Source organism: Mastomys coucha, unplaced genomic scaffold, assembly GCF_008632895.1.
Source record: "Mastomys coucha isolate ucsf_1 unplaced genomic scaffold, UCSF_Mcou_1 pScaffold8, whole genome shotgun sequence".
Classification (NCBI taxonomy): domain Eukaryota; kingdom Metazoa; phylum Chordata; class Mammalia; order Rodentia; family Muridae; genus Mastomys; species Mastomys coucha.
In genome coordinates this window covers 73,288,959-73,311,976 of record NW_022196914.1, presented here as the reverse complement: position 1 = coordinate 73,311,976, position 23,018 = coordinate 73,288,959, and the positions used below count along the sequence as shown (strand labels likewise).

At 40.3% G+C, this 23,018-nt stretch overlaps 1 protein-coding gene across 2 annotated transcripts in view; it reads right to left on the bottom strand.

Annotated features, from left to right (window-relative positions):
- The window catches only part of Plpp1 (phospholipid phosphatase 1), a 61,002-nt gene that overhangs the window by 25,039 nt on the left and 12,945 nt on the right, over positions 1 to 23,018 (bottom strand). The window contains exon 2 of one of the 2 annotated variants that reach the window (XM_031360299.1): positions 3,767 to 3,921. The exons of the other annotated variant lie outside the window; for it this stretch is intronic. Coding sequence (XP_031216159.1) covers positions 3,767 to 3,921 — 155 coding nt within the window. The remainder of the gene's footprint in view (positions 1 to 3,766; positions 3,922 to 23,018) is intronic. 2 annotated transcript variants of the gene reach the window in all.

Below are 23,018 nucleotides of genomic sequence, written 5' to 3'. Positions count from 1 at the left end.
CAAAAAAACAAAAAAACAAAAAAGGAAAAAAAAAAACCTGAGCAGAACTTAATTATTCCCACACACGCCCTCTCTTACTATCACCAGTCTGGTTCTCTTATCAAGGTCCAGCACATTTGCTACAACTGAAGAAACAGTGTGAGTACACTGGTAATAACTTGTTCTTTACTCTATAGGTCTGTGTGCATTGATGCACACATGGGCCATGCACCCCCATCATAGTATCAGACAGAAGCATTTGTTTCACTGCTCTGAAGCTTGAGGTGTTCCTGACATCCTCCATCATCCTGCCTATCTCTGTAATAGCTCTATAGGCTTGCATTTCCATATCATATCGTATCATATCATAGTTGATACCATAAACACAGCCTTTTCAGACTGGTTTCCTGTACTTGGCAATATTCATTGAGGGTTCTTTCATGCATGGGTCTTCATGGCTTGATGATGTATTTCCTTGGATTGTGTAGGACACAGTCCAGGGCCTTGCCCATGCCCACAGCTAGCACTGAGCTGTATACACTTGTTTCTAAGCATCAGCAGATATGAATATTTCATACATGGAATTTGTCAATAGCACAGTTCATTTTTCCATTCAACTACTAAAAGGTATCTTGCTTGTTTTAAGTTTGGATAATTATGAATAAAAGTGCCACAGACATGAGTGCACGGCTTATTTTGTTTTGTTTCTATGTGAACTGAAGTTTCCAATTCATTTGGGTCAATACTTAAGGGCACAACTGCTGTATCCTACAGTCAGACAACATTAACTTCAGAAGAAACTGCAGAAGTGCCTTCCAAAGTAACCAGCCCATTGTTGGCTGTCGCTGGCATTCTCAGTCTTGACTTTCCACTACTCTGGGGTGCACAGCAGACCCCAGCTTGAGTTGGCACTGAGCATCCTTTCACAGCTCATTTACCATATGCCTATCTTCTCTAGTTGGGGTTTTCTCTTCAGCCCTCCAGTCCACTATTAATTGGGTTGCTCTCTCTCCCCTTCCCTTTTTAGCCCCACTCCCAACCTGCAGCTATACAGCTCAGGCTGGCCTTGAGCTGGAGGTCGTCCTGCTTTAGCCTCCATAGCTCAGGATTACAGGCTAATGGCTACACAACAGCTTGGGCAGTTTTAAAGTTCTACGCATCGCTTTAATTGTGGTCCTTCAATGGGTTGGGAGAAGGCATTGCAAAACACCTGCCTGTGCTACCGCGGTCTTAAGAGTGTCTTTCACAGAGCAGAACTTTTTCATTTTAATGCAGCCCAGTTTGCCGATCGTCTGCTCATGGCTCTACCTAAACCTTCCTTGCTGTATCCAAGTACAGAGTTATTTTTAATGACCAAAAACTTTTACCTCAGCAGTCAGCTGCAGATATAAGAACCTGTCTTTAAAAATAACAATTTTTAAAGCAAATACCATAAATTCAACCAATTTTCTAGGACCTAAATTAAAAAATAAAAAGGTAAAGTTCATAGCTTCCTCAGCTATAGTTTTCAAAGTAACATTAAAACAACTTAATGAATATTAATGATTGCCTTCACTTCACATTTTTCTACAGTGAAATTAGAAAGACTAGAATCTTCCATTGTCCTAGATAGCTTTAACTGTCAACTTGACACAGCCAAGAGACATCTGAGAAGGGAGTCTCAATTGAGGGACTGGCCTGTAGGCATGTCTGTAGGGGATTGGTGTAGGAGGGCCTAGCCCTCTGTAGGCAATATCACTTCCTGCAGGCTGCCCAGCATCCTGAGCTGTGTAAGAAAGCTAAGTACAAGTGTGTGAGCCAGCCAGTACACAGTGTTCCTCTGTGCTTCCTGGGTTAATACTTGCTACAGTTCTACCCTGACTCCCCTCAGTGATGCACTGTGACCTGGAAATGGGAGCCAACTAAACCCTCCTCTAAGGTGCTTCTGGTCATTGTTTTATCTCTGCACCAGAAAGCTAAAGCAGAGCACATGGAAACTAGTGTCCAAACACCCTGGTGCCACTATGCTTGGGTTCCTTTTTTAAAATGTAAAAGGAAAAAAATAAGTCACTTTTAAAGTATAAGCTTTTTATCATTTAAATTCCCATTATTCATCAAATTTTATACAAGATATGCGTATGTATGTGTGTGTGTACTTATGTCAAACATGAATGATACATGTAAATGAAAACAATGTCTTCTATATGAGATATTATGCACAAATTATTAAAACAAATCTGCCCTAGAAATTGTGAAGAACTCCTTTTGCATTAGTTCATAAGCCACCAGCACACTAAGGCCCAGGAGCCAGCTACACATTGCTTCTTCTAGCTTGCCAAGTTTGTATTAAAATGTTTTTCCAAGTGAGTTCTAACAATATACTTACAAGAATTCATACCAAAAACTCAAAGGTTTAACCCAAGTTTTTCTCACTACTTTAAAGAAAATACATACCTTAGCATTATTGTTCTTCATTTCAACTGACTAATATTTTGGTACTTACTGTAATCATTTATTTAAAGAATATTTGTTAACTAAGAGCACAGAGCTGAATCTGCAGTATTCTCATAATGAATTAAAAACAGTTGAACTAAATAGCACTGAAATGTGACTAGTTTTCATCAGCTAGAAGACCAAAGTTTGCTGCTTCATAAGTTTTGTTCAATTCATAAATTATATTTTTGCAATTAAGTTTTAAGAAAAAGATAAAAGATAAACTGCAACTGCTACAGCTGCAGTTTACTTCCTAAGCTTCAAACAATATTGAAGAGATTCAACTTTTACAACTTGATCTGGCAACAGTTACATAAACCAATACCCACAACAAACACCTTGCCCTCTATCCAAATGCAGTGGACTGTTTATCACTGACAGACCTGCAAACTTCCCTTCACAATCACTGTTCACAATCCTAGGGCTTCAACTATATAACACTAGCTGTGGTGGCTCTTGCTTCTTAGGGGAAAGTATCTCCTAAAACTAAATTCTTAACCCCAATTTTTTTCACCCCTTTTATTTTAAAATTGTTAAATCAAATTTAAATTTTAGGTATCCAGAACTATGTATAATAAATATAATATTTATATATAACATAATAAATATATATAATAAAAGTCAAGGTCCATTAGCTGCTGGAATACTATTCCAAAGGCTACTCAGGAAAAAAGAAAACTTACAATGACAAGGCCAAATCACACAGTCTCATGAGCTGCTAAAGCAAAAAGTTGCTTATTCAAAAACAGGAAAGAAAGCCAGCCACCTGCTACAGAACAAGGCTGCTGAGCTGACTGAGGCTAAAATGAACAACTAGCTACAGAGCTCACAGGACAAGACCAAGGAGGACACAGAAGACACAGAGTGGGCCAGCTGCATGCTAAAACAGGAAAGGTGGTCAGTCTTTGCCCTGCTCCTTCTCTTCTACTTCCAAGTCACATAAAGAACACATGCCTGAAAACCCAGGACTCGGTAAATAGGAGCAAGCAGATAGCAGTCTCAGACCGGCAGGCAGACGGTGGCTAGGGCTCAGCTGTGAGAGAGTGCACAGAGCTGAGCAGAAGTGGAGCCCACTGCTTCACTGTAAACTGAGAAGAGCTGCTCCAATGGCTTCAAGCTGTGTTAAGTAGCATATACCGTTGCTCAACTGGAAAATCACAATTCTCCAGGAATAGAGTAGGAGTCTTTGCTTTAGCAACTATTTTCTACAGTAACACTAGGTAAGGCAGAGCTTGAATTTACCCCCACCCCAACACTATCACTTCATCCAACCTCCAGCACAAACCCATCACTACCTGCTTATTAATTTACTTACAGAGAAAATGGGTAAGCCAAACCCCACTACGATGAGTTTACTGGATGAGATGGTACTGTCATGGTACGGGTACTTCACGCTGTTGTCAGAACAGAAAAAGCCTCTCTGAAATGGATATATTTGGCCCAAATTTAGAATAGCCATAGGCATGGAAGCTGTTGGGGAAGGGAAAAAAAACACATATGATTATATTCAATTCACTTCTTCAGGAAGGAGAGGGCATGGGATTTAAATCTTAACTAAACTCGGGTCTTTCTGGAGAAGGATTAATATTCTCAGATACCTAGCAGAAGGACTAATGAGATTATGTGGAGCCTGTGCATTCAAAAACTGGCTCTCTCGCTTGCATTGACCTCTGATCTCAGGTACAATCAGAAAAGAAGCCACCAGGGAAAAGAATAAAATTGGTCCATGGAAAAATAAATCTGAGAATACAGGCAAGATTTCTAGTTTACATCCTATAAGTAATTCCCATTTAACAGCTTAAAACTTTAAATATGTATAAGGGAAAAGACAAACTAACAAATTTAATAATTTATGTTAGCATAAATTATTAGATAGCACCATAATATCTGAAGGACAAAGAAGTAAAAATCGATTTCACATTAGAATGAAGTTCAGAAAAAACCTTTAAGTATATTTGATAAGAAGAGCAGAAAGGAGCAGGCCCTTACTCAAGACAAAAAGAAAATTGTCTTTACTAGTCTTCGCAGGGCTCCAAAACTCTTCTAATGCAGCACAGCGTTAAACTTTAATATGCCTGAGCCTCCCAAGCAGTTAGGTCTGCAGGCACACACCCTGCCACCTGGCTGGCAGCTTCTAAATATGCTCAACTTTACAATGACTCAGGCTTTGCTTCACACAATTCAAACACTGAAGCATCTGCTCGCTCATCATATACTCAATACAAGGCTAAGGCAGGTACAGAAGACTAATGTGTGCAAAACTCGTTCAAGATCTAGGCTACATTGTGTAAAAACAGAATGTACACTTGAGAGATTGTTTACAAAGAAATACCAACACAGATTTTTTTTTCAGGAAAGAGAAACAAACCTTCTGTGTGTTGACTGTGATATAGTAATTCTATTAACTATTATTTGTACACACACATCCAAAGGGAAATGAAAGCAGAGGTACACCATGAAAACAGAAACATGCTATTAAGATAGTATAAAAGGACCAATAGAAATTCAGAGATTAACACAAACTGAGGCAATCAGGAAAGAGCAGTAAGGAGGAAGCAACAAACAGGTGAAGCACAGGCACAGGAGGCACAGGAGGCACAGGAGGAGCAAGGGCAGCACCAGGGCTGCAGCAACAAAGCAGAGGGACTGAGCAAGGGGTCCATCCATCACAAGACCTTCTCCACGTTGCATGCCTACACATGCCAAGCACTGGAGGACACAGAGAACTCAATCCTTATCTCTGCAACACATAGGCCTGGAGGCCCCACTGTTCACAGCAGTTACTACTCATGTTTAAAGAAATGAAGAACAGTGCCGAAACTTTAAGTGGGGGCAGCCAGGATTCTAACACTGGCTCCTCCTGTATAGGTGAGCTGGGGGTAGTAAAAGAACCGTGGCAAGGAAGACAGGCGGGGGGCAGTGGATCTGTCTATAAAAAAAAATGCTTAAGCCAGGCACTGGTGGTACATGCCTTTAATCCAGCACTTAGGAGGCAGAAGCAGGTGGATTTCTGAGTTCGAGGCCAGTCTGGTCTACAGAGTGAGTTCCAGGACAGCCAGGGATAATACAGAGAAACCCTGTCTTGAAAAACAAAACAACAACAAAAAAATGCTTGTCCAGTTAAAATCAATACATCTGTTCATAACGAGGCCACACAGTCAGAGGAACATCTTTGCTGCTAATTATCTCTGCATTCTGTAAGTTTGGGGTTTTAATGATAGCATGAGGGCTTCAAGTGTGGTTATTAAAGGATTCTGGGTTATACTGGCCTAAAAAAATTTTATCTTGTAGGACATAAAAATCTGTCTTCTTTGGGTCAAAGTCAGTAATATAGTAAAGTAAGTATTTTAGAAATTAACATTTAAAACTCTGAGCAAATGACACCTTGAAGGGTGCTCACACTTGCAGAGGCAGACCTGACAGGAACAATGCAGAGTCTGAAGCCCAGAGATGGCCCTATGACAGAACCATGAAGTTAGAAAGAGCTCACACATGGTGAGCCCGTTAGCTAGGTATTCAAACGACCGCCTTTGAATTCATTTGTCACTTCCTAATGGGTATTAGCCTTGTCTTCCGCTCCTACCATAACCCTGAAGGCCCAACCACATGAAACTACTATGTTTAAATCCTGTGAGCCGCCCTGAATCCTCAGCCTTCTATTGGGGAAAGCTGCCCCTCCCCTTCCTCCTCAAGACAGGCATTCCCCTCCCTGTCTGCCCAGGGCAGCACTGTGACCAGCTACCCTGCTTTTGTACACCCCTTTCAGCAACTCTAAAAGCAGATGCTTACTATTACTGTTCACTTTGTATCAGGTACATAGGTGGAGCTGTATAAAACCTTATTAGAGTGCTAAATAAATAAAATTCAGGATACAGATGTGTAATTTGAAATTATAACAGGATAAAACAGGTCTCAAAGAAAGCATAAAGAATAACAGAACAAACAGTCAAGAACTAATAGTCTTTATAAAGCCATGAAAAGAGACGATAAATGGGGGAAGAATAGCTTATTATACTCCAGAGGGCAGGGAACTTGTCTATCTTGTTTAGCAGCACGCACTAAGCATTCTCTAGAAAAATGAATGAACTCTAGAAAAGGACAACACTAGAATACAAAAGCCAAAGCCTCAAGTGCCTCTCAGCTGGCTCTCCAGGTGAATGCAGGATGCCAACCCCCACGCTGAAGAGAAAGAAAAGTCAGCAAAGACCATGAGCTCTGTGGGAAGGTCATCCACTTAACAAGCCTCCTTTTTCAAAGTTTGTTTTATTCTTTACAGTTTCATGAATCTACATGATGGACTTTAGTCTTTCTCAGTTCTCCCTCAGAAACACTCCTTTCAAAATGTCTCCCTCCTACCTTCATGTCTGTTGTGTGAGCTGTCATTATCTAAACATCCTCTTCTTCAAGTCATATTACAATGACTTCTCCTACTGTTAATAAATGTTAAAGGGAGAAGGAGAAAAAAATGGGAAAAGGACCAAGATTCATCCCTCTAAATAAAAAAAAACTATTTGTATGTGGTGGTATATACGCCAATCCCCAGAATTTTGGGAACTGAGGCAGAAGAATCCTAAGTTCGAGGCAACCATGGGCTACATGATCCTATCTCAAAAATAAATATTCTTACTAGGTATAGGGGAACACACCTTTAATCACAGACACTGGACACAGAGTAGGAGGATCTCTGTAAAGTCAAGGCTAGCCTAGCCTGGTCTATGTAGTAAGTTCCAGGCCAGCCAAGATGACACAATGAGACTGTCTCAAAATATAATTTTTAAAAATTTTTTATTTGCTGCAGAGATTATTTTTAATGATAATATTCTAAGGGGTTGGTGGAGAGCTACATATTCAAATTAGCATTACAGGAAGGGTTTTCTCTAAAAATAACAACATTCTTTCCTTAATATCTAAAGTATATATATGTGTGTGTGTGTATTATTTAATTTTTAAAAATTATCTATTTTATGTGTCTGGATATTTTGCCTGCACAGACATGTGCACTATGTATGTTCCTGGTCCCCAAAAGGCCTATGTCTGTGCTCCCTCCTCGGGGCTCCTGCCAGTGCCGGGCTCTTCAGCCCTGTGCTTGTGATTTCCTCCAAGCCATGCTGAAGAAGATAAATGGCTACCTACAATCATGAAGTATGTGTGTGCTTCCTATGTTTGCCGCTAGCTGAATGACCTTCTGCTTTATATCCGGTGTGTAGATCCTTAACTATATGTTGTTATAAAATATCACATTTTGCAGAGAAAACTAGTCAACCAGTGTTCTACCATGTAGAAACAAAGGTAAAGAAGAATAGGTGTTTGAGGCTGGAGAGATGGCTCAGCTTTTAAGAGCACTTGTTGCTCTTGTAAAGGAGCAGGGTTCAGTTTCCAGCAAACATGTGATAGTTTATAAACATTTATAATTTCAGTTCCAGAAAATATGATGCCCTCTTCTGGCATCCATGGACATTGCACACACATGCACAAACATACATACAGGCAAAACACAAATACACATAAAATTAAAAAGTAATTTTTTTCTTTAAAAAAAAAGCATATAGTAGCAGGCTTGCAACCCTGGGATTTGGATGGAGCTATGAGATCAATAGGAACTGGATGTCATTCTGGGCTACATAGTGAATTTAAAGTCATTCTGTGCTAAATGGTACTCTGTCTCAAAAAGCAAACAAAAACGTGCAAAACTTACCCACTGAAAAGAACACAATAAAAACATCTAGAAGTTATCAAGCTGACTATAGTGACCTTGATTCTTCTTCCATTTGTTCAAGAGCCTCAGCATAAGACATAGGTATTATGTATGCGAAGCCTCAGGGAACCCGGAGTGTGACTGGTGCAGGTGAAGCCTCCTTAGGCAGCTACCAAGCAATCTGACAGGACACACCCAGCACATTCCTCTGCTGTGTTCTCCATTGTCTAAATCCATGTAGATGCCAACAGGCAAGGCCAGCCTCATGATGCAGAGGGCAGGCGTGGTACAATGACGGAGATCAAATCCCCCAAACAAGTGCAAGTTTCCCGATTCTAGAGACAGAAGCTGAGGGCAGTCAGAAATGTGTGGGAAACTGTATCTGAGAATGAGAGAAAGAGGATTACTGATGGAGTTTCTATTACTACATCTTGCAAATCTGGACTTTATTTTGTGGGTAAGAGCACTCTCCAATTTGCACTTTAATGGAGACTGAGAACTCTTAGAAGAGCTACCTAAAGGAAAAAGCAACATGGAGACAGAATAGAGGGAAAGGTGAGAGGCAAGAAATATTCGTGTACAGGAAAGAGACTGAGGGCCATAAATAAAGGAGGAAGCAAGGGAACAGGAAAAAGGGAGACCTGTGGATGTGTCTATGCACATAGACACAGACTCACTACACATACCTCTGGTATTGTATAGTCTACTCTCCTATCAACCCTGAGTATACTGCCATCTAATAAGAATCTCTCTACCAACCCCAAGTATACTGCCATATAATAATCTCTCTATAGTTTTACTCACAGTAAGCACTTCAAGGAATGTTGTTGGAATGAACAAGCAGGCAACAAACTCTGGAGCCCATAATAATTTTGTGTAACAACAAAAGTATATCCTGAAAAGGTTTACATAAAGGTGCAAGTTCAAACAAATGAAAACAAACAAACAACAAAAATCAGCAAGCAATCTGAAGCTCATAAATAGGCTGGAGGTGTGGGACTCAGTGTCAGAGCACTTGCTGAGCTTACATGAAGTCCTGGTTTAATTTCCAGCAACAAGGCACACACATATGTGCATGCATGCACACGCACATGCACACGCACAGGAAAGGAGGGCTGTGCAAGGAGAATACTTTCAACTCCAATCGCCATTCTTTCTCAAGCTTGTTTTTCCACTGACAACACAAAAGGCTAATAAAGATGAACAGACTGAAGAGACCCGTGTTAATTACTAAGGCAAACATCATTTACAAGTCTCCAGAATCCTGAAGTCAACTTCTGTCCTGCTGTGTAAACGAAGTTTCAGCTGTGGCTACTACAGAACCACTGCTTTTCCAAGGGCCCCTCACCCTTTCCTCAGGAAAAACAGTCCAGGACCCAACTGCCTCTTCCTAACTCACACCAAAACAGAACTTTACACTCTCTTGCAGGAAAACAAGATCTGACCTACAAATGAGATACTGATGAATAAGACCTAACAAGGAAACACTCCAGATTGAGCTCCTGTGTTCTTCAGAACTATAAGACATTGTATTATGACACATAATATATGATGCATATTATGATATTTATGTGACTTATGGATCATACTTATGTATTGCACTCCTCCATGAAATTTCCAATCAGCATTCGCTCCACACAGCTTCAAAGTTAGCAAGATAACTACATTCCTATACCTTTGTTCTAAGACTCTAAAAGTATCACATAGTATAGTTTTAGAGCACATAAAATTCTATATTCTAATAAAAAGTGTAAGTCTTATTGTGGCCACTTCTTGAAGCAAAAAACTTATTTAAAATTAATTTAGTTATAATGTATATAAGTGTTTTGCTTGGAGGTATGTAATGTGCACCACATGCATGCTTGCAGAGGTCAGAAGAGGGCATCAGATCTCCTGGAACTGGAGTTACAGATGGTTGTGATCCACCATGTGGTTGCTGGGAATTAAAGCCAGCACTCTATAAAAGCACCAAGTACTGTTAACCACTGAGCCATCTCGCTAGACTCTGAAGTACAAACATGTTTAAAAGAAAGATTTGTTTCACACAGAAAGATTTATAGCACAGTTGTCTGTGGATACTTACTGAGTCTCACCAAACAAATCAAACAAATGGATCACTTTACATGGTCCTGCTCATGTACTCCAAGAGAAACCAACTTTTATTGAGCAACCATTATAGGCCAATAACCACACTAATGCTCATACACTGTAAGCATGTTTCATCTGCACAGAAGAACACAATTATATTTCAGACTTCCTACCACAGAATCTGTAAAAGTTAAAAGTAAAAAACTTAACCCATGGGGGCTGGAGAGTTGGCTCAGCAGTTAAGAGCACCAACTGCTCTTCCGAAGGTCATGAGTTCAAATTCCAGCAACCACATGATGACTCACAACCATCCGTAATGAGATCTGATGTCCCTTCTGGGGTGTGTACTTACATATAATAAATAAGTAAATCTTTAAAAAATAAACTTAATCCATAGTAAGAGTATGGCTCAGATATAAAGAAATGTATTCACTATATTCAGCAAAGTTATCTAAAAATCATTCTATGTCATATAATTTCACTAGTATAAAATAAACATGTTTGTATTTAAATATATATGGGAAAGTCTGAAAAAAATATAATCAACTTTTTTCCTTTTTTAAAATTAAATTATTTGTTTACATTCCAAATGTTGCCCCACTCCTGGTCTTTCCTCCCAGAGTTCTTCACTCCTTCCCCCTCTTCTTTGCCTCTGAGAGGGTGCTCACCCAACCACCCACCAAACCTCTAATCCACCTCACCGCCCCCCAGCAACCCTACCCCTGGGGCATTAAGTCTACAGGATTAGGCGCACCCCCTCCCACTGAGGCCAGACAAGGCAGTCCTCTGCTATATTATAATCAACTTTTAAGTTGGTATCTTCAGAGGCAGAACACAGTCGGGTAGAAGGCATTTCCTGCTGTACACACCTTCTGTACACACCTTCAAGTTTAGCTATTTTCCAACAAAAGAGTAAGACCACATTCAAATTTTCTAAATGCTTCATCACAATACTGTTTCCTAAAATTATGCTTATAACTTACCTTTCTCCCTTTCCTGAAATTATACATATAACTCTCCTGAAAAAGCCTCACCTGCAGTAAGAAATTGTTTAAAACAAGCCTATCTTCATATTCTGTTTAAAATGAAGAACAATGCAGGAAGTAGCAAGGACTGGCTGCTGGGCTTGAGTGACACCTCAAAGAAGATTTACCCTGAATGCCTCCCTCTCAGGCACTGGTTCTCAACCTTCCTAATCCTGAGACCCTAATTCAGTTCTTCATGTTGTTGTGACTTTCAACCTCAAAATGATCTCATTGCTATTTCATAACTGTATTTTTGCTACCGTTATAAACTGTAATGTAAATAGGTAATATGCAGGGCACCTGATATGTGACTCTGTGAAATGCTCATTTGACCCCCAGAGGAGTCCCAACATACTGAGAGCTGCTGTTCTAGAGGTTTTCTCTCTTGCAGTTTTTGAGATCTACTGCATAATTATAGCTGTAATAACTGTATCACCTAAAATAATAAACCAAAGATGAAACACTAGCTTATCCAGAAGCAGAAACAGCCTGGGGGCTCAACAGTCTGGGAGAAGAGGTCACTTCTGTCAGCACTTCTTGAACAGTCAGCTCACAATGGTGCTCAGGATGGCTCTCGGGATGGTACAGGGCGGCACTATCTTAATAATTACAGCAAGAAGAAGGGAACGGTACCCTAGGGAATGAGACTTAGCTGCACAGGCAGAGGCTGAGGAAAGAAGAGCAAAGATCCAAGGCCGGCCTGGGCTGTACAGCAAGACTATCTCAAAACAATCGTAAAATCTCTAAGTTATTGATCACTAATAAAATGCATTAAGATAAGCCATCTTTAGTTTAATGAGAACCAAAAGAAAGAACAGTTCAGAGCAGTGCTAGCCAAATGAATTTCTGAATTTTTTTTTTTTTTTTACCAAATGGCCACTGGAGGACAGTGAACACTTTACATGTAGCTAGTGTGACTTAAGTATTGACTTTTAATTATAACTAATCTAGTTTTAAATAGTCGTAATTAAAACTATTGCCATTTTCATATATGAGGAGCATAGCAATTAGTTAATTAATATAGCATTGTGCATCTCACACCACATTACTTACTGAGGATATATAAAAGCTATATGTATTGATGTGTTTGAGCTATGTGTATTAATTGGTTCATGCCTGCAATCTGACACCTATGAAAATGAGAACAAGGAATGCCAGGCCAGCCTGGGCTACAAGAATCTTGTTCAAAACAAACAAACAAACAAAAATCTTACAATTAATTACATATTAACATAAGCCAGTTTCAAAAAGCTCAAAGAAAAAGAAATTAATTAAACAAGTATTGATGCAATAGTGTTTTTTAAGGAGCCCAGGAAAATAAAAAGAATACAAAACAGAAAGTCAACAGATTGAAAATGAGGTATATAAATATGTATGGTGTGTGGTGCATTTACAGGTTTATGAAATGACTAGTCAGGATTTAGCTTTTAAAACTGCAGGTAGGGGCGCAAGGGTAGGAGACAGACGGGACAAAGCTAAAGCAAATTATTTAAAAATTATTATCACTGATAGTATCTCTTAGTTAAACACCACCAGAAACTCAGACACTTACTCTCCCTGGCAGTCAGCTGTCAGCAGCCAGTGTGTAATGGGGCAGGTAATCAGCATTCCAGGGAGGACATTTAGCAGGGACATTAACTCAGTATGTCTCTTCACAGCACACCCAGCTGTCCTCTAAGGAAGGACTCTGACCACTAGGGAATGGGTTTCCTGGAAAAGTCCTTTGACCCCTCTTTAGTGCATAACCTGATGAGCCTGAGCAGCTCTGTACACACACACAAACCTAATTCTGTCTTGTTGATTAGTCTGCATATGGAAGTGGTGATGCTCTATGTGACCCTGGGACAGCTTAACTTTACCATACAGGCTGGGTGGCCATCTTGATGCCTAAGTACTGTACTGAAACAATGGAAGGAAACTGTAAAAACTACAATATTAAACAGACAGGAGGTTGCTTCACCGTATGTAAATTCTGTAAATTTGACCATGCGTAAGCATTAGCATTTCAGCATTTTTCTAGTAGGTCCACAGTTTGTGAAGTGCCCTTGCACACACCTTCTCATTTCCTCCTCTTCTGAAGGTCAGAAATAAAGTGGTGTTGTTGCTGTTATATGGAGGCTAATTACTGTGTTGTGTTATCTAAGTTGTTTTTAGAAACTTCTATTCCTTCCCACCTTAAGAAATGTTCTTTTGTGTACAATTCAGTCTTGACAAATACAGTTTCTTACTTTCTTTCCTACCAGGTTACAGGTTCTTTCCAGAGTCATATGAAGCAGCCTCCTACTGATCCATGCTATTTCTGACTGTGTGTGGAGGTCAGAGGAAAGCCTGCAGAGTTGATTCTCTCCTACTAGATGGGTTCTGAGGCTCAAACTCCAATCCTCAGCCTTGGCAGCAGGCACCTTTACCCACTGGGCCATCTTGCCAACCCTCAATGTGTATTCTTGACCATGGGAGAAGTTGGTGAAAGCTGTACGTCAGAACAAAGACTTAGTTCAGGGTAGAGTTGGAAAAGGCAGGCGTGAGGGGTCAGCATGAGGGAGGAGCAGGCAAGGGGAAAGAACAAACCCCCTCAGCTCCACAGGCGCCTGCCTTCTGGCCACTGCCTTGCAGAGAGCACCCTTCTCCCTGGTTAGCTTGATTCTACTGTAGGAGTCACTCTGCACACCCCCATCCCTGCTTCTCTCTCATTAGAACAAAGGAGAAAAGGCAAGGAAGGAAAAGGGTCTGTGTTTAAGTGATACTTACCAAAGAAGGTTTCTTTTATGGTTTTGTTTTGTTTTGTTTTTGAGGGGGAATATTGTTGTTTGTTTGCTTGTGCATTTTATAGGTTTGAGTCAGTAATTCCCAACAATATCCTCAACTTTGGAGCATTTTAGTTCATTCACATCTCTACAATCTTTTATGTATATATTTAAACAGCTTTAAAAAGAAACCTAGAGGTGGGGCTGAGGATGTGCTCCGTGGTAGATCATCTACCTACAGGATCACAAGAACACAAAGGCAAAGCCAAAAGTTTCCAAAGCTGTTAAAATAGGGTACTTTACTATGGTATTCTCAGATTCATGTGTGCATGCGTGCGCGTGCATGCGCGCACACACACAGAGAGATAGACAGACACACAGACAGACAGACAGACAGACAGACAGACAGACAGACAGACAGACAGAGTGTGTTGAGGGGAGAGCCCAGAAGAGTGCTCACCTGTTTTTTCACACCTGCTAGTCACCTGCTGTTCCCCTCAGAAAAGCATGTGACAGGCCAACTGGCCAAGAACATTCATTCCTTCCACTCCCTATGCTAACAGCTGTTCTCTTTTTTTTTTTTTTTTTTTTTTTTTTTTTCCACGGTGTCTAAGGTAACAGAGTCAGTAGCAAATTTTCCATGTGGCTTTCTGGATGCAAGAGGCAGGGAAATGACTAAGTGATATGTGATTATTTCTAATTTCCGTTCTCAGGACACTTATCAGGGCAATCTATTTGAGATTTCTTCAGTACTTGGAGCTATAATTTAGTCATAGCAAAACCATTCTGTTTGCAGAACTGGAACTGGAGCTGGGAATAATATGCACACATTCTGAAAGGGGCAGCAAAACCGTACTAGAGCGTGCACCATAAGTGGGCAGCTTATCAGAAATGCATTATGCTGACTCAACAGGTTACACACACCATCTAACTCCATTTATATGAATTATATGACATTCCATTTATATGACATTCTAGGATGGGGACCAGCTCAGTGGTTACCAGAGCTGGAGGGCAGTGGGGGAAGTAGATTACAAAGAAGTGTGAAAGTGACTTATGGAAAAATTGACCAATTCTGTATCCTGACTCTGTAGCAACTACATGGATAAATTCTACATTGCCTAAATACGGGTCTGGAGAGATTACGTATACATACTGCTCTTGCAGAAGACCTGGGCTTGGTTCCCAGTACCTACATACATTGCCAGGGACTTATAATGCCAGTAATGCCAGTTCTAGGGAATCTGATGCCCCTATGGCTCTCCTTGGGCACTTGTACATGCATGGTGCATATAAACTTATGTACACACACAAACACACACACACATAAATAAAAATTTAAAAAATTTTTAATCTAAGTTCATATATGCCGAAAGAGAGAGATTTACATTGTGTAACAAAACACATCAACAGAAAAGCCACCGCAGTGAGCTGAAGCTTCATCTCATCTCTACATTCACTACACCTGTACAGCCCTACAGTGGCCTCACCTCTCCACCCGGCAGAGGTTGACTTGTCATGTGAGTGTTTACTCCAGTGCTCCTGTAATCCTTGGGTGTAGCAGGATGGCATCCTGGACAAGGCTGGGTAGTCAGAGATATGCCTGCATTGGTTTGCTTCTGGAACATTCCCAGAAACTACTTGAATGAGTATCAGCACATTTCTTTCCTAATTTCAGTTTCCTCATCTAGTAAGTGAGTGATATTTGCCTATCACCCAGAAATGTTATAGATAAAAGCCCTGGCATATTAAGGTTTATCTTTAAAAAATGCTTTATTCCCTAATTTTTCTCTTCTGGTTTGGATCCCAGCACCCACACTAGGAGGTTCAAATGGCTGTAATTCACCATACACACACAGGGATCCAAGGGATCTGTCACTTTCTTCAGCCTCCAAGGGCACCTATGTACATATGCACACATACACTCAAGTATATACACAGTAATAATGACAGTCATAATAATCTTATTTAAATAAAAAAAAGTAGGCAGTGGATGCACATGTGGCACATACATACATATATACATACACAAAAAGCATTAAAAAAGATATTTAAAATATAAAGAACAAGATAATAGGCTAGCAAAATGTCTAAGCAAATAAAGGCACTTTTTTTTTTTTTTTTTTTTTGGTTTTTCGAGGCAGGTTTTCTCTGTGTAGCCCTGGCTGTCCTGGAACTCACTCTGTAGACCAGGCTGGCCTCGAACTCAGAAATCCACCTGCCTCTGCCTCCCAAGTGCTGGGATTAAAGGCGTGCGCCACCACCGCCCGCATAAAGGCACTTTTTACACAAGCCCAACAACCCAGAACCTGCATGGCGGAAGGACAGAACTGATCGTGTTAAGTTGTCCTCTGCCTTACAGATATACGGCGTGGTACATACCCCACTCCACACACACACATCATGCAGATACAAATAATGTTTTTCAAATTTTATTTATCTGTATGAGTATTTTGCTGTCACGTACGTCTGTGCATCAAGTGCATACCTGGTGCCTATTGGAGGCTAGAAGATAATGTTAAAGCACCTGAGTATGCAGTTACAGATGGCTGTGAGCCACCATATGGGTGCTGGGAATTAAAACTGTGTTGTACAGAAGAGTAGCTAGTGCCCTTAACCACTGAGTCATGAGTGTCTTTCCAGCCCCAGTATTTACAAAAAAAGAGGAGGAGGAAGAGGAGGAAAGGCTGGAAAGATAGCTCAGTGGTTAGGAACACTTGTTGTTTTTCCAGAAGACCTGGATTTATTTCCTAGCGCCCACATGGTAGCTCAAAACTAGCTGTAAGTCCAGTTCCTGAGAATCCAAAATCATCCTCCAGCCTTACTACCAGGTCTGCAGTACACACACACACACACACTCACACACTCACACTCTCACACACACACGCAAAATATTCCAACACATAAATCTCTTCTGGGGTTTGTTTGTTTGTTTGTTTTTGAGGGGGAGAAGGGGTTGAAATAGGGTCTATCTACATATCCTTGGTTGTCCTGGAACTCACTATGTAGATCAGGCTGGCACTGAAGTCACATAGATCTGCCTGCCTCTGCCTATAAAGTTCTGGGGTTGAAGGTGTGCACCATCATGTCCCACTCAAAATCACTTTTTAAAGGAAGGGTTGGGCGTGGTGGTACATGCTTGCTGTCCCATCACTTGGGACAGAAGGAGGACTTCTGCAAATTGAAGGTCAGCTTAGAATATGTAGCAAATTCCAAGCCAATTAAGACTATGTAAAGGACACCATCAAACAGACACATGGATATAGAAACAACACTGGAAAGATACACTGTCACCACAGTGTTGAAAGGGGAGCCTTCTCTGGGTGACAGGCAGAGGGGTTACAATTACAATGAATTTTCTTTTGTGGTCTTTTTAGAGTTAATCAATTAAGTATGAATTGATTTTAGAAAATTGGAAGTCACAGAATATTTTAAAGAAAAAACTAACCTACAACTTAACAACTGACAGCATTCCATATCATTCATGATTTAAATATGCAACATGGGGAACTAAGTAGATTGTACCAATATTTATACAGTGAAGCATCATGAATTTTCAAAATGAAAAGAGAAGGTGGCTATGTGAAAATTAATGTACAGGTGAAAGGAGATATAGCATTTAAAACTGAGTTCTCACTTCATTGCCCAGGCTGACCCCAAACAGCAATCCTGCCTCAGCCTTGTACACAGCCAGGATTATAGACAGGTACCACTACATATGGCTCTAAAAGATATATTTTTCCCCTTGAGACAGCATTTTTCTGTAGCCCAGACTAGCCAGGAACTTACAGCAATCTACCCGATTCATGTTTCCAAGTGCTGATCACAGGCATAAGCTACCACACCCACTTGAAAAGGTCATTTTTGAATTTGGAAAATCTGTTGCAGTTTCATAGGTACACTTCATCTTGACAACAGCCACCAAGCTTCAGAGTTATCAGACAGAATGTCCCCCTTTGAAGCACAGCCTCCAGAGTTTAGTCTCTGGGTTAAAGATCTCATCTATAGGATTTTGTCTACATATTAAGTTAAACTTGTAAACCAAAGAATTACGTATTCAGGGAGAACAGTTTCTTAAGTTTCTTCTGTGAGAGAACTAACAATAAGGCTTGGCTCAGCAAGACCACCCTCAAAATTCCATGAACCAATGAAGCCTTCTTTACCAGCAGTAAGAGAAATCAGCTCTTCCATCAGCAGCAAGGCCTGTGTTCCTACGAGTAACAAATGTTCACTACTATACCAAGTCTTTGATCAAGCTGCCGAATTAGAATGCTTGTAAAAACTCTAGAGTAGTCATCAGTACATATACACAAATGCCTCAGAAGTTCTATAAGTTAGCAGTTGCAAGCACATTTAAAAAATCTTTAATGAGATTGCTTCATTAACCAACTCTACAGAAAACAGACTAACTTGACTCATCTTGGTGCTCAAAATATGTGTAGAAAATTTTCAAGAATCTACAAATAATTCAGGCAGCTCAGGAAAATTTGCCTAGCATGCCAAAAGCCCAGCATTCAACTATAGAGAGAATATAAACAATCAAGTGGGATCCAAACCTGGGTGGGACTTCACACCCTGTGACCCAGGATAGTCTCCACACCGCCAAACTTTAAAAATGCCTTTCAAATCTTAAGCGCAGTTACATGGAGTGTGTTTAGTCTGAAATTATGCCAAGTGGCAAAGGTCTAGAAACTAAAATAACATTTACTAACTTTAGTGTCTCAGAAATATAAAAAACTCTCACTTTAGTAAGTTACCAAATTGGCGTATCTAAATTAGTACACTGTTTACAACACACACACACACACACACACACACACACACACACACACACACTTTTTAAAATGTACACAAATATACTGGACAAGACATTTTTACAATTTTTTTAAAAGTTATGATTATGGAAGTAAACCACGTATCCAGTTTGACATCAAGTTGTTTCATGTAGAAGATGTGCTGACAAAGGAAGCACTCCTACGAAGGACTCTAAAGCTGAGAGTATGCATTCAGTATTACACCGTACAGTAAATACCTATAACATAGAAACAAGAAAAGGAGCACATATTGGAACAGAGCAAGCCTAAGGAATAGGTTGTTTATTTACAGGCGTTCTTGTTGAATCCCAACAAGTCTGAAGCAGACAGTACTCTCTTAGTACAGAACCAACCAACGGTGTGATCTGATAGAAGAAAACTGCAAAGCACAATTCTGAAATTCTGAATCCCAGGCTCTAAATCTCAAACTCCTTCCATCAAACTTGGTAACAGTTACTTTACAAAACCCACACAATGCATCCATCATTTTTGTTTTGCGACAGTCTCACTATGTAAACTAGCTTGCCCTCAGACTTGAAGGATCTTCCTGCCTCTGCCTCCTAAGTGCTGGGATTTCAGGAATACACTACTTTGTCTAGCTTTAAATACTTATTTAAGTTTAAATAACTTATTTAAGTTATTTCTCAATGAGCTTCAAGTAGGTTATTTCTAAGTAAGGGCCAACTGTTTTTTAGCATTTATCTAAAGTTATTTTCCTTTATCTCTCCTAATTACTGCATCCCCTAAGTAGGATATCATAGCAAATTACAACAACCTATTATCTTTGACTTAGGAGGATTAAGAGTTCTAGACCAGCCTGAACTACATGGTGAAACTGTCTCAAAAGTGAGGCAGAGGCTGATCTATAAGCATAAGTTTGAAAGTGTCTCAAAGAGATTTGTGAACACTGGTCTACTGTGTCCATGCCGGGTACCTTCCTCACCTGCCACACCTGCCCTTCTCATCACAACCGCACGTGCGTGCATGCATGCGTGTGTGTATGTGTGTATTTCTCCTTCCCTCAACCCCCACCTCAAGCTAAGGATTGAACCCAGAGCCATGCACTTGCTGGGCAAGTGCTCTACCACTGAGTTAAATCCCCAACATAAAGTTGTTTTTATTTTTTTCTTCCTTCTCCTCCTCCTCCTCCTCCTCCTCCTCCTCCTCCTCTTCCTCCTCCTCCTCCTCTTCCTCCTCCTCCTGCTCCTCCTCTTCCTCTTCTCTGTGTTTGTTTGTTTGTTTGCAACAACGTTTCTCAGTGTAGCCCTGGATGTCCTGTTGACCAGGCTGGCCCTGATCTCACAGAGATCTACCTGCCTCTGCCTCCTGAGTGCTGAGATCAAAGGCATATACCACAACTGCCTGGCTTTTTTCTTTAAAAAAAAAAAAAATTATTTATTTTATGTTTATGAGTACACTATATCTATCTTCAGACACACTAGAAGAGGGCATCAGATCCCATTACAGATGGTTGTGAGACACCATGTGGTTGCTGGGAATTGAACTCCAGGACCTCTGGAAGAGCAGTCAGTACTCCTAACCATTGAGCTACCTCTCCCAGCCCAGTGCTTAAAGTTTAATAAGCCTAAAACCATTATCTCTTTTGCTATAACTTCCCTTATCCCTTCTCTTCTAGTGCCCTACAGTTAAGAACTGTTTTTGGTATAGCTATCCCTTACCTATCACTTATACTATCACTAAGATGGGTTCCTATAGCCTCCCAAATTCCACTACTAATTGCATTAGTCTCAGTACCATTTTTTCAGCTTCAAAGCCTCCTAGTGATGTCCCTAAGCCCTATCTTTCTAAGTTCTAATCTATACTCTACCAAGCAGACAGGACTTTTTGTTTCAGCTTGATTTGGACTTTAGATCATGCACATGCTAAACACCTATTACAAATTACATTTCTAGCACAAAGCAATTATTTTAACATTTTACTATAACTATCATAGTTCCCAGTTTTCCTTCCTATGCTCCATTGGTTTGTTTTCTTCTCTAGTGTGACCACTACTTAACACAGGACCTGGCAAACACTAAACGGGCACATAATTGTGGAAGAAACAAATGCCTAAAATGCAGTTGGCAACATCAGGCCACAGAATGAGAATTACATACAGAGACACAGACTCAGTCCTTTTTAGACAGAAACTCAATCTGTGAAAAACTGTAGTGTCCCTACACTGAAAGGATGTGTATCATAAAAACAAAAGAATTCTGCAAAAGCTCAATATGCTAGAAAATTAAAAGAAAATGTTTTACATATTAATACAAATAAAATATTGTAACAAAGTTCTGTTAAAATTACAAGCATTCAAACTCTCATTTTGAGTAAGTGTTGTTTTTTACAGATACAATGCTGACCCACTAAAATGTACCGATTTATACCCTTTATTGTAGAAACATTACCCTAATCCATCACTATCAGTAAAGCTTTGCCTCCTGTTTTAACTTCTTTTTTTTTTTTCTGGTTTTCTGAGACAGGGTTTCTCTGTTTGGCCCCACTGTCCTAGAACTCACTCTGTAGACCAGGCTGGCCTCGAACTCAGAAATCCACCTGCCTCTGCCTCCCAAGTGCTGGGATTAAAGGCCTGTGCCACCACTGCCTGGCTTCTGTTTGAACATTTTTATCATGTCTATATGATATATTTGACAGCTCAAAGCGTCTTCTGTGCTTTTATAGTTTTTCATGTTACTTGGATACTAATGGAGGTCCTGCCTTCCAGACCCAGGCTTTGGCTGCTATTTTGGAATACTGTTGTTGCCCTTTGTGTTTGCTGCTGAGACAGTCTCCCCATGTTACTGAGGCTGGCCTCTAATTCCTAAGAGCCACCATGCCCAGCTCCAGGATTTCACTCTCAATCATGGAAAGTCAGTGGGTCTGAAATCAGGGCAACCATCATGAAGTTTTTCCAGAGATCTACCCCTTCTCCTAGTAAATCCCAAATACAAGTCTAACTGGCTAACCTAAAGGAACAAATTTCTTACTTCAGGAAATCTGAATCACTATAAATATTACTCATATCCAGAGAGCACTGAAAATCAGCCCTTTGGAGCTGGCCAAGAGTGCCCAGGAATCACAGTTCTCTGTCCTTGCTCCTATAGTGGGAAGGTGAAACCCAGGCCCTGACAGCACCATATAGGCTCTGGCCCCTGCCCTGATTCGTCACATCTCTGCTGGATCCACTGAAACTGGATGCTGGCATCCCTAAGACTATGAGGGTGGCAGAGGTGAGTTAGTCCCATTTCTTCATATGAAATTGTTTAACCTAAAAAAAAAAAAAAATCCCTACATCTGAGACTCTTGGCTCTGAGACTCTTGGCTCTCCATAATCTCTTTGCTGGGTAACAACTGCAGGCCTTACTAAGCACGCACCCTGTGATGGCTCCTTTAGTCCTCAGGACATTTACTTCACCAGAAACCCTCTGGAAGGCAATGGCAAACCACCTGGCAAAATGTTTGGTTTGATTTTGTTTTCTTTAAAAGAGAAAATTCTTTTTCTGCTTTCCTCTTTGTCTGTCTTTTTCTCAGCATAGAGTGATTTAGTGGTAACACCTATCAGACCTGTGGGTTACAGAGGTTCCCTGGAGAGTAAAGTTTCAGCCATGAGTATCAAATACTTCAATGTTTCCAAATGTAAGTTTTTCATTTTAGGAAAAGAAGAATACTGTTCTTATATAGGACCCAAACTTGTTAAGACTTTCTTGCAATTTGGGCCAAAATATTATAGTAATTTAATTCTGATTGGTGTTGGATCTCTGCAGCGGTAGGATAGTATGTGAAATTCTCCAAAGAGTTCATGAATTTATATCACAATGCCATACACACACACACACACACACACACACACACACACACACACACATTCCATCTGTTAGCAGCCTTACTGTAACATTCAAGTCTGACATTCAAGTATTGCCTCCCTATCCATGAACCATCTACAGTATTTTATTCTGTTTAGTGGGCACCTCTGCTACTTATTGTTCTGAAGGTCACAGGCAAATTATAGTTTTAAAAGAGTCTCCTCAATGTTATATCTTTGCTCCCACACTGTGACAAACATGCTGTATGAGACACAGATGGTAGACCTCTAATATTCAGACTAGATTGGAACTGTGGTTTTTTTTTTTTTTTTTTTGTCCCAGGTCCACTGGTGTGAACTACTGCAATTCGGTCTGCAGCAGATGACTGACTCTCTTCT